Raw genomic sequence first — 15,240 nt, 5'->3', positions numbered from 1 at the left:
AGGGTGCATGTTGAAGTAAGAGGAGGTGTATTCTTGAAGTGGATGTTTACATTTGTGACTGTTTGTAGATATGGTGTCAAGTCTTTTGTAATTCCTGGATTTTTCCCGGATTCCCGGTTAAAAATACACTTTCTCCCGAGTGAAAATACACTTTTTCCGTGTTGAGTGACAGTATACTTGTCCATGGTACTGTAAAACTTATCAATCCTTTGAATGGTTATAGTTTTATACACTGTGTGCATAGACTTTCCCACTGCTTTATAAAATGAAACTCAGGGGAAAAAAACAAGTTTTGGAAATATCTTTGATGTGCACCAACATATAAGCTGCATATTTTTGTATTACGAAGGTGTAAATTCGAATTCCAATGTTACTTTACGATGCATTGAAATTGAGATTGTGATGCGCTTTTGTAAACCAGTCACAGCTCATGTCGCATGGTCTCGTCAGCCGCTGACAGCATAGGGCACGTGATGTGGTCAGCCAATAGCAAGATCGCTGTTAAGTAGCGCAAACACACAAATAAGAAAAATTAAATTAATATACATAGTGTTGCTACGTGAAATGAAAAGCTTTCACATATAATATTGGTCTCTAAGATTAATAGCTGCAAGAGAAGCTAAGCTTCCACACATAATGTTGATCTTTTATGCGCATGTTACACTTTAAGATACATCGCATAATTGTGCTGGCAAAATTTTTAGTAACAACATAAATGTTTGGTCTTCGGGGCTTGAAATTATTCTAACTGGTCCTCCTCAAAGAGTTGATTTTCAAATGAGAGTCAAACAGTCTGTAATTTAAGGAATTCATCGTACATTCTAGCACATATTTCATCTTTCGTAAAAGGAAATTTACTTTGAATGTAAAGCTTTTCAAATTATCATTTGCAATATTTTCCCGCAACCTGTTAGAAATAGGTTCATTTCAGCAGCTGGCACAGGGTGCCAGAGAATGGGAGTCATTGCCCTAGAGCAACTACAATGACGCAGGAAGCCCATTTGTTTATATGTGTAAAACATTAAAAGATCTTACATACTGTCATGAAAGAAACAACACGTCAGATGATACTTCAAGAGCACAAGAATTTCGTGAACCGTACTAAAATGCATACTTCGGCTTATAGTGCACATTCGTATGTCCAGATTCAGATGTAAATTTTCTGGGAGTACCAGAACAGTATTACATCATGTTTGGTTCTTTATTATGGCATAATGTCATATGTGGTAGAAGATAAAAACGTGCACTTGAAAAGTAGCGAACAATTGAAATGTAGCGAAGTGTGGAATCACTTACTTTCAATGAAATTGACTGCCGCAGCAGAAAAGATTAACAAAAGCCAAATTTCTTTGGAAAAAAAAGAAAAAAAATACCTTCATTGTTCTGCAAGGTGATTAATGCTGAACTGTCTGAAGGGTGGAAATAAAATAAAATCTGAAATCAATAATATATTTTAAACACACACACACACACACACACACACACACACACACACACAGAATTTCTAGCTAAGATATATAACCTATGCAAGGGCAATGTACTTGAGGGCAATATTATAGAAGTGGAAGACGACATAGATGAGGATGAAATGGGAGATATGACACTGTGTCATGAATTTGACAGAGCACTGAAAGACCTAAGTTGAAACAAGGCCCAGGAGTAGACAACATTTCATCAGAACTGCCGATAGCCTTGGGAGAGCCACTCAAGACAAAACTCTACCATCTGGTGAGCAACATGCATGAGACAGGTGAAATACCCTCAGACTTCAAGAAGAATACGATAATTCCAATCACAGAGAAAATAAACTAAGAGTTTAATAAGCCACAGCTGCAAAATACTAACACGTATTCTTTACAGACGAATGAAAAAGCTGGTAGATGCCGACCTCGGGGAAGATCAGTTTGGATTCCGTAGAAATTTTGGAAAATGTAAGGCAATACTGACCCTATAATTTATCTTAGAAGATAGATTAAGGGAAGGCAAACCTATGTTTCTACCATTAGTAGACTTAGAGAAAGCTTTTGACAATGTTGAGTGGAATACTCTCTTTCAGATTGTGAAGGTGGCAGGCGTCAAATACAGGGAGTGATAGGCTATTTAAAGTTTGTACAGAAACCAGATGGCAGCTTTGTGAGTTTAGGGACACAAAAGCGAAGCAGTGGTTGAGAAGGTAAGAAGACGAAAGGATGTGGGTTTTAAGGGAGAGGGTAAGGAGTCACTCCAATCCCGGAAACGGAAAGAGTTACCTTAGGGGGAAGAAAAAAGACAGGTGTACACACACTCTCTCGAGCGCCCCCCCCCCCCCCCCCCCACACACACACACACACACACACACACACACACACACACACACACACAAGCAGACATTTGTAAAGGCCGCTGGGCTCCCACTGCCTGCTGCTAAGAAAGTGATTGCTTTTGCTGATATGACTTGCAATAACGACTGTGTGAAGCGCCGCTATCTCGTTAGGGGTGCTACGGCAGACACCCTCTCGAGCACCCTGAAGACTTCTTGAGCCCTCGGCTGTGATGATTTCCAGGCTGTCAAAAGAACTGTCGCGTGTGCGTTCGCGGACAAGAGAGAGAGAGAGTGAGGTAAGTTCGAGTGAACAGAGGTGGACTCCTCATGTCCGCCGTTTCCGTAGTGTAGCGGTTATCATGTCTGTTTCACACAGAATGTCGTTGGTTCGATCCCGGGCGGGAACAGTATTTTCCTGCCTATGTCATATTGTACTCCAGTGAGCCACATGTGTGGATCTGCTGCATGTACTTTTGTTATGCAAGTGCCCTATTTATTGAATTTTTTATTTACGATGACCACATCACTACAAGTTGTCTGTAAAGTAAGGTGCACACAAGTAGTTTCCGTGTTGTAGCGGTTATCACGTCTGCCTAACACGCAGAAGGTCCCCAGTTCGATCCCGGGCGGAAACACTTTTTCATCATCATAAATAAGACATACTAACATGCATCTGCTACCATCTGCACCCGAAAACTTCATAATCGCCTTCATGCGTCGGACCAGAGTGTCAATTGCTCACATCAAATATGAAATTCACTTACAAATGTCTGCTTGTGTCTGTGTATGTGCGGATGGATATGTGTGTGTGTGTGTGTGTGTGTGTGTGTGTGTGTGTGTGTGTGTGTGTGTGTGTGTGTGTGTGTGTGTGTGTGTGTATATATATACCTACCCTTTTTTCCCCCTAAGGTAAGTCTTTCCGCTCCCGGGATTGGAATGACTCCTTACCCTCTCCCTTAAAACCCACATCTTTTCATCTTTCCTTCTCCTTCCCTCTTTCCTGACAAAGCAACCGCCGGTTGCGAAAGCTCGAAATTTTGTGTGTTTTTTATTGTGCCTGTCTACCGGCACTTTCCCGCTTGGTAAGGGAAACATTCCACGAGGGAAAGATATCTAAAAACAAAGATGATGTGACTTACCAAACAGAAGCACTGGCAGGTCGATAGACACACAAACAAACACAAATATACACACAAAATTGAAGCTTTCGCAACCTGCGGTTGCTTCTTCAGGAAAGAGGGAAGGAGAGGGAAAGACGAAAGGATATGGGTTTTAAGGGAGAGGGTAAGGAGTCATTCCAATCCCGGGAGCGGAAAGTCTTACCTTAAGGGGAAAAAAGGGCAGGTACACACACACACACACACACACACACACACACACACACACACACATTCCCTCTCCTTCCCTCTTTCCTGAAGAAGCAACCGTTGGTTATGAAAGCTTGAATTTTGCGTGTATATCTGGAGACAGTGTGTGTCTTACCCCCTAGTGAGATAAACCTCTACATCCTTACATTTGTCCTCTATCCATCCCTGCTTAGCCATTTTGCACTTCCTATCGATCTCATTTTCGGAACGTTTGTATTCTCCAGGCCTCTTCCACATATGCAACCTTCTTTCATGATTCTTGAACGAAGTGTTAGCTATTATTAAGTTATGCTCTGTGCAAATTCTACCAGACGGCTTCCTCTTTCATTTCTTACGCCCATTCCATATTCACCTACTACGTTTCCTTCTCTTCCTTTTCCTACTATCAAAAATAGAGTTCCAGTCACGCGTAACTATTAAATTTTCATCTCCCTTCACTATATCAATAATTTCTCTTATTCATCATACATTTCTGCAATCTCTTTGTCATCTGTGATGCTAGTTGGCATATAAACTTGTACTACTGAGGCAAACTTATTTAACTCACTTGACCCACATAAGGAAACTTTTTGCTTACTGTTCTGTACATATGACTTAAACCACTCTTATGCTATTCCATTTATACCATAGCTTACCCGTGTTCCTATTTTTTTATTCATTACTTAACTCCTGCATTACCGTTATTTGATTTTGTATTTATAGCCCTGTATTCACCTGACAAAAAGTCATGTTGCCACCAAACGTCAATAATTCCCACTATTTCTAACTTTAACCTATCCATTACCCATTTTAAATTTTTTAAACATGAAACTGGTACACTCAACAAAAAACTGTTACAATTACAATATATTGTCAAATATAAGAAAGAAAAAGGAATCTGTGACATCACTGTCCAGAAATTAACCTAAGTTGGTTGATTTGACTGATGTTATCCAACTTTATGAGCTGACAGTGTAGTGATATCTTATTCTGATCCAATTTTATAACCCTTATGGTACTTTGAATAGACTTGGCACCTTACAAACAACACTTTCCATGGTTCACAAAAGCACCCAAGGTGAAATGTAATAATCTGGCATTTAACCAAAGATCCCTTGAATGTTCATCATGATTGTTCTGCTGCCAATATGGTTAGCAGCATTACAATCATACTTACTCTACCCAAGTTGACATTAAGGAACATTAAATGAAATGATATGCACATGATGTCACAGAAGTGACAGTATACGTACATTCTACAGTTGAAGGAACTTTCTGTTACGGTATATTACTTATCTTCCGATTTGACAATATTATCAAAAGGATAAGATTGCTGCTCACCATACAGTGGAGTTGAGTCGCAGGCGGGAAAAGATAATGAGATAGAGATAGAGATAGAGAGAGAGAGAGAGAGAGAGAGAGAGAGAGAGAGAGAGAGAGAATGACGGAAAGCTCACTTGTTTAGCAGTCTTTTGTTGTGCCTATTTGCGACTCACCATCTCCACTATGTGGTGAGTAGCAATCCATCCTCCTCATCATGTTGTTAACATTACATTACGGACTTTCCTTTGTTGATTTTATCTTCCAGTTTGTTAGATTAGCATTTGTATTCTACATGCCAAAAATAAGCTGCATTTCCTATTTCAATGACATATAGAACACAGAATTAACTGAAATATTTTTATCATTACTCACCAAATTGATCTTTGAATCCCTGGAGTAAACTGACAACTATCAAGTGGAGAACCTCAGAAGGAATGTCACGCAGACAGAGTTCTTGCTGGTTGCTAGCTGTTTCTAAAAAAATTAGTGTTCATATAAATTATGGTTAAAAGGAAAATAGCTATAAGATAACAATGACTAATAGAAAAAAACTTTACTCACTATAAAAGGCTAACTCAAATTAACATTGCAAATTCTTGCCACGGATACCATGTACCATTCTCTGGCCAATTATTTTCTGGCATCATACTGAGATAGAGATAAGAACATACTGCCTACTGGAAGATATAGTTCTACATACTTGTACCATGTTTTTAAAAAAATAACTTCAAATAGAAGGTAAAAATTACAAAGTGGAACACACTAGCATTTTACACAGTTTATGCGTATGAGCATAAAGTCGATCACAATATCAGAAACTTGGCCATTACCCAATATAAGTTGTCTAAATTTAACTTGCTGCATTGGTTTTTATAATGAAAAGAGTGTAAAATGTGTTTTATGCCAATTAATGTAAATAATAAGCTACACTGCATGTCAATGTGCTACCTCAAGCTTTATTTGGCATTCACATTCATTGGCTTCACCACGTCCCCTCTAAATTATCACCTTACAACGTAATCTGGCATAGTCCATATCAATTCAGGCAGGCTAAGAAAAAAAATCTTACCTTCATAGTCTCTGATGTTATTGAATTTAGCACATGTTAAAATGAAGGACTAAGTAAGGAACATGTATTTTTTGTTTCCTCCAAAAAAAATTCTGTTCTGAAATACAGCCCTCCAAAGATGACACTGCGCATACCATTTTTAAGATGCCAATTTTGGAAAAAAATTTAAAATGCTGTATCTCTGGAAAAGTTCTAGATATTTTGCTGCCTTTTCTTTTTTTTTAAAAAAAGTTGTTTAATGATTACAAAGAAAATCCTCCATTTGGACTTAACTCAAAATTCTTTTACTATAGTGTTCTGAAATTTTTATAGTTTATGGAATTTTTTTTTTTCAAATATGCCGATCCATAAAGTTTTTATTGTTTTCTGTTGATTAGTACCATATAATTCTACATTCCCTGAAAGGAAGAGCTTCCACTTTTACACTGAACAGGTTTTATAAACAATTGAAATTTTTGCCATAACAAAACATCTGTTTTATTATCACATAACAGGCTCATAAAAATCACAACCTAGTCCTATTTAACATAATTTTAGTTTTGAAGGATGAGTAAGAGACTCACCTTTCAAGCATTTTAAATGTTGCCAAAATATATACGAAAGGTCCAAAGACTTAAAGGTTTCAATTTATACAACTACTGTGCACTCTGTTTTGTACTGAAATTAGCCAGTCAGTGAACTAAAAATGTGTTCACAGCTTCAGTATCTTCCTTTGATATAGAGTGATACTTTCCTGTTGAACCAATAGGAACTGGAGCACTTACAATCTTCAAAACATTATGAACAGGAAGTGAGAGCACTGATGGCATTGTTGCTGTCCTTCAGCTGAAAACCTATATCCAGCAGCTGGTCCATGTGGTAGCATAAAGTTCACTACGATTTCATTTAACTCATAACTGGTGCCTATAATCTCTGCAATCCACCAGTCACAGTCATACACACATGCCACAAACATCCCACTTCTCAGGTTGTGAATCTGAATGTTATCCTGCTATTTCTGAGGGATTGGCCAAATGAACAGAATTTCTTCTTCCTTGCTCTACGAAAGTGCATGCAATATGAGTTCATCCACCACCGAGTCCAATAATGTGTCTTCAGAATTCCTTTCACAAGGTAGTTAGTTTGGACCATTCTCCGTTTTTCTGTTTGTGGAATTCTTCGATTTACTCTTTGGACAAAAGAATGAGAGCTGTGGATGTATAAGATTTCATGACTCTCTTAAAATCTTCAGCATTCTGAATTGCAGCAATATCTGGTCTGGAAAGATTCTGTTTTGTTGCATGGTCCTTCAGCAGGCCTCCTACAGCATAACAAGGCTGCTTCCCATGACCACTAGTACTGTATACGCAGTCAGTTGGCACAAGTGACTTCCTGAATTCATACAACTGGTAACGATTTTTAAAATGACTAGGAGCACCATCAGAAACAATAATGATCTTCTCTGTCCTTGTTTGCAGTTGAAGAATTTTGCGCATAGCTAGCAAAGCATGTGGTGAGTTATGTCTGGTGCCATCACTTATAACTGGAACACTTGTGGTCTTGTTTTGAAAATACACCACTCCTGTAAAAACTGAAAGCTAGTAATTACTCTAATGATACCCTTGTACTTCTTGTGGTAAAATTACAGACCAGTTCTCAGCAAAATCACAGAAAAGCACTGAACATAGTTCTTCAGCCTGTACACACCCTTTCACTTCTGCAATGTGTTGTTGCAATTTCTTCAGATGCTCACGTGTTACAGCTTTCACTGAGCATTCACCAAGTTCATCAATGAAACTGTCAAAGGCAACAGTTTTCTTAATTAGTTTATTTTCCTCCCATGTCACATATGTAATTTCTGCACTGTTATCTGCTACATCTTCCAGACCAAGTGTCTGTAAAGACAGTCCTCTCTTTCCAGGGCAGTCGCCACATTCTTGAAACAAACAAGTCCCTGCTTTACATCACAGACTACTAATGACTTCACATGTCCAACAATGGTGTCATATGTCACATGCTCAGTAAGTTCTTCAAAGTTATCACACAAAGTACAAAATTCGTGCAGTACACACAAACAAACACATCTAGGTGGGTGTGGAACAACTCACTTAGGTCATAGTGCATCAAATTTTGACCTTCCAATAGCTGAAGTTGTATAGTTGCTCTTATAAATTTCAAAGGTTTCTCTAATACTGAGAGTCATGTACTTCTTCACTTTCACAACTTTTTGACCTTCAACTGTTACAGTTATAGGGTGTTTTTTGTTGGCACTCTGGTGAGAACAGTCCCATATATCTTCCAGATAAAATGAACTATTTGAACTTGAGCTGCTTCTACAGGATGACCATAATAGGGGTCTGGTTTTCCAAAGACTCACTTTACAGACCTCACGTTTCTTGATTTTTCTACCATGTACTTACATACTGAAGGAACGTGGTTCAAAATTGTTTTCTTTGAAAAAGTCAAAACTTGCACCTTTTTACTGTAGCATACACAATATTCAAGAGCTGAATTGATATTTGTGAAAAATTCCTGGCAAGAGATGCAAAAGTGCTTTGGTTCATTTTCTTATGAATATGGAATTTCTACTTTTAAGAGTGTGGTCATTTTTGCTGTAGCTTATTCATCCATAGCTTTAGTAATTTCTCTGCTCTTTCTTGATGCATAGAACTTATGACTACTTCACTGATCACAGTTTCTTAACAGGATCAACACCTACCTCTGTGGTTGACTGAATGATTCAGCGTATTTAATAATCCTCCTATTGGCGCAAAATCTTCATCATTTGCACCATGGGAGGCTTCACTTTGTTCAGATACTATTATTATTGTTATTCAGTCAAAACATTTAAAACACAAAAACTAGTCACTGGATACATCTTCTCTTTGAAACAGTCTTCAAATGAGAGCACTTATTCCAAACCTAACCAAAGTCTGTGTGGTTTTTTTTCCCTTTTAGTTGTCTTATATAAAACTCTTTTAGATATGTAAATAGCACACTTCACTCTCCTGTGTCCCCAGTCAGAAGACATTTGAAACAATCCTTTTCACAATACACGCTGTAGCTGTGTCAACTGGCAAATTCCTCACGGAACATAGAACTCACTGGATGGTCTCATATTTCTTAGAAGCCTCTTCAGTCAACAAATTCACACTGAACAACTACAATACAGAAACTTGCAATGAACAACCATGACAAAGAAACTGACAAGAAACTAGAATAAAGTTTAAGAAATAATTTCAACAATGAAAGTGACAAATAGCTGCAACAAAGCAAGTGACAAAAAATAGCTGCAACGAAATAAGAGATGATACATAACAGCAACAAAGAAAGTAATAATAAATAACAGCAACAAAGGAAGTGATAATAAATAAATGCAACACACAATAGAAATAAAGGTACCAGTTGTGACTCTTCAAGCTTTCCCGTGAATGTGTTGTAAATAGTCTTCACGGGTTTGCCCCCGGATCATGTGCAAATTCCACAATATTTCCTCAGAGCAAGATGCCAGACAGTTGCTCAGAGGAAATATTGTGGAATTTGCTCAACGTGATATAGTGGCAAACCCATGAAGACTATTTACAATAGAAATACATTGTAACAAAGAAATTAGTAAGAAACAACTTCAGTGAAGACATATATTATCCTTGAAAATTTAAAAAAATATTTTTAAAAATAAAACCTGTCCAACTTTAAAGTGGAAGCTCTCCTTTACAGAGAATATAGTAATACATGATACTAATCAACAGAAAAAAATCTAGCTTTTTGTGGATTGGCATTTGTTAAAAGAATTTCTATAAATTACAAAAAATAAATAAATTCACAAGGTGACAGTAAAAAAACTGACAGATGCATCCAAACGGAAGATATCATTGTAATCATAAAACAATTACCTTAAAAAAAACTAAAAGTATCTAGAACTTTACAGATACACAGCATTTAAAAAAAAAAAAAATCCGAAATTCACATCTTCAAAAACGTGTTCACAGTGATATCTTTGGAGGCCTGCATCTCAGTGCAGGACCTTTTTTGGAGAAAACAAAAACAAGGTGTTTCTTACTTACTCATGAATTTTTATATATGCTAAATTCAATAACATCTGAGAGTATGAAGGTAACCCCCCTGCCTGAAGTGATACGGATTATGCCTCTTGATCTAGGGCTATACTAAGATGAATCTCCACACATTAGGTAACAGATGTAAATACAGTTCTACCCTGATGTCATTAACTTAAAAGTTATACCAAATCATCTTCAATTACAGCTTAACTTATGGCCTCTTCATTAAACTTTTGTGTACTTAACAGACAGTCTTCACTTGCATATTACAATAAGGGGTAAAAAGGGAGCATAGTAAGTGCAGTACGACACAGACAAAAAAACTTGTGGCTGACCATCCAACTACTAGTAATGAACTGTCACCAAGTAATGTAACTGCAGCAAGATGTATCTATTAAATTAGATTGGATTCAGTTCCTGTTCTATAGATCCAAAAAATGCAGGAACTAATATCTGTAACCTCCACAAACCAATTCCTTTTCATGTCCTGTACGTGGTCTGATCACATACTTTCTAATGCATTTAGACCAATCAAAAAAATATTGTAAATACATTCCCTTTTTTAATTTCTATATGAAGTAACACTCACCTGTATTTATGTAAGATACTATAAGGTCTGGGAGCCGAGCTTTCAAAAACTGGGCAGCGAAATTTTGGGTTTCTTGGTTTAATGAATGTAGTAACGCCAAGCCGAATGCTACTTCCTGGACTGGAGTTAGCTTCAAAACTTTGCTCACTTGTGGTAAAAGTTGTGATGATGGTTTTAAAGTCTGAAACATATCAAAACCTTAACATGATAACAACAGAAGTAACGGGTTAATTATTAACTTGATTTAGAGAAGTGAACATACCTTCTGATGGTGTAAAGGATTATCAGTGGCGTAGCAAATACTAGATATAAATGTGGGCTTTGTCAGCAGTGATGTGCACTCCTGGCTAAGAAGCAAAATTTGGTGGAAGTCTTTACTGCTGCTAGTTTTAGTCCCCTCAGCACTGAAATCAATGTGCGAGAAGAGACAACGCAGCAAGTGCCTTTCTGCTTCAAGCCCGTATGCTGACACCAACTGTAATTAGATAGTTACACTCAGTATTTCTGATACGACAATATTTTACCTAAATTTCAGTGTTATATTGATGACCAATCAAAAACACATCGGAAATAGTTCTTTAATGAAATTGTTCAGCCAAACATTTCTCACATGTATTGTTACTTGCATTTCACAAACAGCTACAACTGTGTAAAAGACTCCAATGACTAAATATTTTTAACAATTTCTTCTTATGCTATTTGGAGCAAGGTTGTTTTTTAAAAATTTATTTAACCATCAGCCTTTCCCTTTCCTCATGTTGTGTATAACGCCTGAAAAAACTAATTAGCTAGGATAAATTAGTTAACTCTTAAGTTTCAACTACTTTATTGACAATGTTTGTGTTCTGGTTATTTCTTCATGGATTTTAATTCGATGCTACAAGGGCGACCGTCAGTACGAACCAAAATATTCGTCGGGGATTTTATTTGTTTGTGTTTTCAGAATTCAATTCTATTTTGATTCTTTTGTGTAGGGTCACTACAACATCCTAACCAAACATAGCATCCCTATTACACCCGAATTTGCGTTATACAACAAAGGTAATTTTAAGAAAATTGCTCAATTTCACCAAAAACAAATCATGATTTCTTGATACCACCAGTAGTCCTCAATGAATGTTACTGACAAATCTCCTTCGCACCCTTAACAACTATAAAACGAAGCTTCTTTATTTTGCCGAATCTATGATTAAACTGAGTAGGCATATCATTGTTTTTATATTTAATAACTCTCTGCAAACAAATCTGGTACACACGATACTTCTCAAACGCTCCACAACGATAATACCCCCACCTTTTTTTTCGGAACCTACAATTACATAAAACTATTTCAAAATTAGTGAAATGTAACAGAAATAAAATTCAAAGTTTCTTATAATTTCGATAGAGTCACAGCTTAGGCGGAATTGCCAAAAATCAATTCAAAATAGCAAAAACATGAGCTTCCTGCAACTACGCACCGATTTTGTGTATCACAAATCTGGCATTTCACTAAAAAGTTAGTACGCTCTCGACGAACTGAATTCAACATGTCAATCTTCAGTCAAGAATTTCGGCAATAATGAACACAGAAGCACTTAACACTCTAACATTTTTTTCATAATTTGATGCAACAGGGCCAGAAACCCTACTATAGCTTGCAAACCAAGACCCTTAAGGGTTGCGTCTCTGTTCCTTTATGTTTGTTTACGAATCCGTTCACTGGTGTCACTTGGCGTACTCTGAAGAACTTTACTTCATAAGTCTATATTTTCAGTTTTTCGAAAATTTTGCACAGATAACATATGATCCAGCGCTTTCCTTTCAACTATCCACCATATGCAAGCACACAACAAACCGTATTCAAGACGATATTAATATTCTTCAATTACATTCCTATTACTTACATGATATATATCCTGAACACTTTGCTTATAATTTTTCTTTGTTAAATTTGTAACCAAATAACATATTTGTGACAAGGCAAAAGACAACGAGTCCAGGTTCATAGTTCCATGAATACGGCCTCGAAAGCTTCAAACACGTTTGAAGCTTTCTTTGGTATCCACGAAATGCTGCCCCCGTTTCCCTTCCTGAGGAATGCGTATTTTCTACATTGATATGGGCCTAAGTACAACATCGGGAAGTGGCTTTGACAAACTAATTCACATCAACATCATGGCGAAACAAATTGCTGCTATTATTTTCTCCGGTAAACTTCGTTTGAGGCAAAGACTCGCTGAAATCCAAAGCCATTAGTTCATTTCGTCAACGTAGGCGGCAGCACAAGACAATAAGACTACTTCTCTTTCCCCATTAAAAAGTTTGCGAGTCAGGTGACGTTTTAAATGTCAAGAATCTCAAAAGTTATAGGGGCAGTCCACCGAGAGAAAATGCGTCTGGTGCGCCTGTTTACTGCGAAATTTTTATCTACGCTTGAGCCACAAATCGCACATGTTGAAACGGTTTTATTTTTTTCTTATGCTATAAGTATTTTTTGACACACCACTGCAAATTGGATAAACCTTTAGTCAATGCTGCAATTATTGATGCCACATTTCTCATGCGCAAAGATGCAGGTGTTCAGGAGTGATAAGAGACATTTTCTTGTCTTCCATGAAATCCAAATAATACACTGAGTGGAATACTAATCAAGAGCCAGTTACAAGGAAATCAGACGATCTCTTTTTAGTGTAACCCAACTGGAACTTAAATCGCTCTTGCGCATTCACGGTCTCCTCACTTCGCTTAGCACATTCCGTCAAATTCCGTTTGCAGACCAAACACTATCAGCTACAGTTTCGACTTACCTAACAACTCTTTAATGATCTATAGCATCCAGAAATAAAATTTTACAGCTCGCATTTTTTACTCTTCTCACGAACCTTATTTCATTATAATCGTTGTAAATCTCTGCTGATGGATTCGTTTTAAATTTCTTCCGACTATAGAAATAAACATTACTCATCGTTCCCCAGAATGATGCAGCAACGCAACAGAGTTGCCACGGCGAAGTTTCTTCCTAGTAAGCCTGTACGGTAGCGCTTCGTCGTGCTCTGCAACGTCCACCCTTATAGGCGAAGTATGTGTAGATATTTTCGCTGTGATTGTTTTTCAAACCAACCAGATGGCGTCTGTAAAGTTCAAGAAATTTTTAAAAAATGTTCTGCCTTTGGTATTGGTACTGTAGAGACTAAACATTTTTCATCGATTGCATTGTTACAAGATTTATGTACGTCTCTGTTGCTTTCCTCAATGCCTGAAAACACTCTTAACAATAGTCTAATTTTTGTGTGTTCGCATTTCACACACAAAACGGTATAATATTTTGTAAATATTTAAAAACAATAATTTTACAAAAACAATTTGGTTGTGAGGCAATAACGTAACCCTTAAAACGAAGATGAACCCAATAGTTTTCACCTGAAATTGTAATATCGTACTTAATTCCTACATCATCAAAGCATCAATTTCCATTGCTATTCCGCGGACGCGTTTAGAAAACTTTGACCGATAATAATCAACGTTCTGTTGAATAACTGGAAATGTTTTTGAAACGCTAATCGGTAATGACAGCTTGTCCTCCCTTCTATCCGCTAATTACTGTTCGGAATATGTGTTCACACTGGTGATCTCTAGGTGCACACTAACGGAATAGTGCATTTCGCAACCTTTTTTTCGGATTTAAAGAACAAAAAGAGTGTATTTTCCAATCATACAAAAAGGAGGAATTTCAAAATGCACTGCCCCATGATGGCTATACTGTGAACATTCATATACGAAAACTTACTCATTTTTCCAAACTGAATAGCTTTCCGACTGAAGAAATTTTCTTCATGTTGAATTAATTCATTCTGTTCTCCGACCTACGCTCCTACCCTACTCTTTTAAAACAGTTCTTGCGCCGAAAGCGTTGCGCAGGCGGTGAGGCCAGAGACACAACTTGTAAGGATTGAGGTGATCACAGAGGTGTGCTTTGAGAGAAAAACTGTGACGCGTGGGAGGATAGTAGGCTTCTAGGCTACATAAATAAATATTGGAACGAGCAAGATCCATAAGCGAAAATGCGAGATGCCAACGGGCATTATCAGTTGATTGACAGATTTGTGAGTGACATCAAACAAGGGTGGGTACGCAGTTTGAGAATTATCAACATGAAAGAACTAAGAGTTGACATATGTGGAGTAAATAAATATTTGTTTCAGAAAAATGCTTGATTCATATACCATAGCCACAGCCACTGTTGAATTATTGAAAAATATTATCACGCACGCAGAGTGGAAAACAGCAAAGTAAGTATTGTTTTCTGTCACTAACGAAATTAAAACCCTTATCATTTAAGACCCATTTCCTCGGAAGACACTACCTCTAGAAGTGTTTCTGTACACTAAGCTGTAGCAACATATAACATCCCCAAACCAGCAACTCCCGTTCGTCACATCTTGGGGACCTTTCCTCTGTTATTTCCATTACATTTTTATTCATCTGTATAAAGTACTTCATCGCCAATCCCCCACAAAATGTTTGAAAATGGGTATCACCTGTAATCTTGTTTCGTGCCAGTAATTCGTTTTAGTTTGATAGTTGGTTAACTA

The 15,240-nt window shown here is 37.3% G+C and overlaps 2 protein-coding genes and 1 non-coding gene across 16 annotated transcripts in view; 2 read left to right on the top strand and 1 right to left on the bottom strand.

Annotated features, from left to right (window-relative positions):
- LOC126268073 (CCR4-NOT transcription complex subunit 1) overlaps positions 1-12,946 on the bottom strand; it is a 125,663-nt gene extending 112,717 nt beyond the window's left edge. For 11 of the 14 annotated variants that reach the window (XM_049973511.1, XM_049973520.1, XM_049973513.1 and 8 more), the window contains exons 1-4: positions 12,553-12,904; positions 10,929-11,141; positions 10,667-10,847; positions 5,344-5,445 (exon numbers count right to left, since the gene is read on the bottom strand). In XM_049973511.1, coding sequence (XP_049829468.1) covers positions 5,344-5,445; positions 10,667-10,847; positions 10,929-11,141; positions 12,553-12,654 — 598 coding nt within the window. In that variant the 5' untranslated portion in view covers positions 12,655-12,904. Of the gene's footprint in view, positions 1-5,343; positions 5,446-10,666; positions 10,848-10,928; positions 11,142-12,552 lie in introns of all 14 variants that reach the window. The other 3 variants (XM_049973519.1, XM_049973518.1, XM_049973515.1) reach the window with 3 other exon arrangements.
- Positions 2,865-2,937, top strand: Trnav-aac (transfer RNA valine (anticodon AAC)). Its single transcript has one exon. It is a non-coding gene; the product is annotated as a tRNA-Val (tRNA).
- A 945-nt stretch (positions 12,947-13,891) lies between the features above and the next one.
- The window catches only part of LOC126268072 (translation initiation factor eIF-2B subunit beta), a 70,587-nt gene continuing 69,238 nt past the window's right edge, over positions 13,892-15,240 (top strand). The window contains exons 1-2 of the mRNA XM_049973510.1: positions 13,892-14,771; positions 14,851-14,937. Of these exons, the coding sequence (XP_049829467.1) occupies positions 14,710-14,771; positions 14,851-14,937 (149 nt within the window). The 5' untranslated portion in view covers positions 13,892-14,709. The remainder of the gene's footprint in view (positions 14,772-14,850; positions 14,938-15,240) is intronic.

This window comes from Schistocerca gregaria, chromosome 4 (genome assembly GCF_023897955.1).
Source record: "Schistocerca gregaria isolate iqSchGreg1 chromosome 4, iqSchGreg1.2, whole genome shotgun sequence".
NCBI lineage: Eukaryota > Metazoa > Arthropoda > Insecta > Orthoptera > Acrididae > Schistocerca > Schistocerca gregaria.
This window is presented reverse-complemented; position numbering and strand designations above follow the sequence as displayed.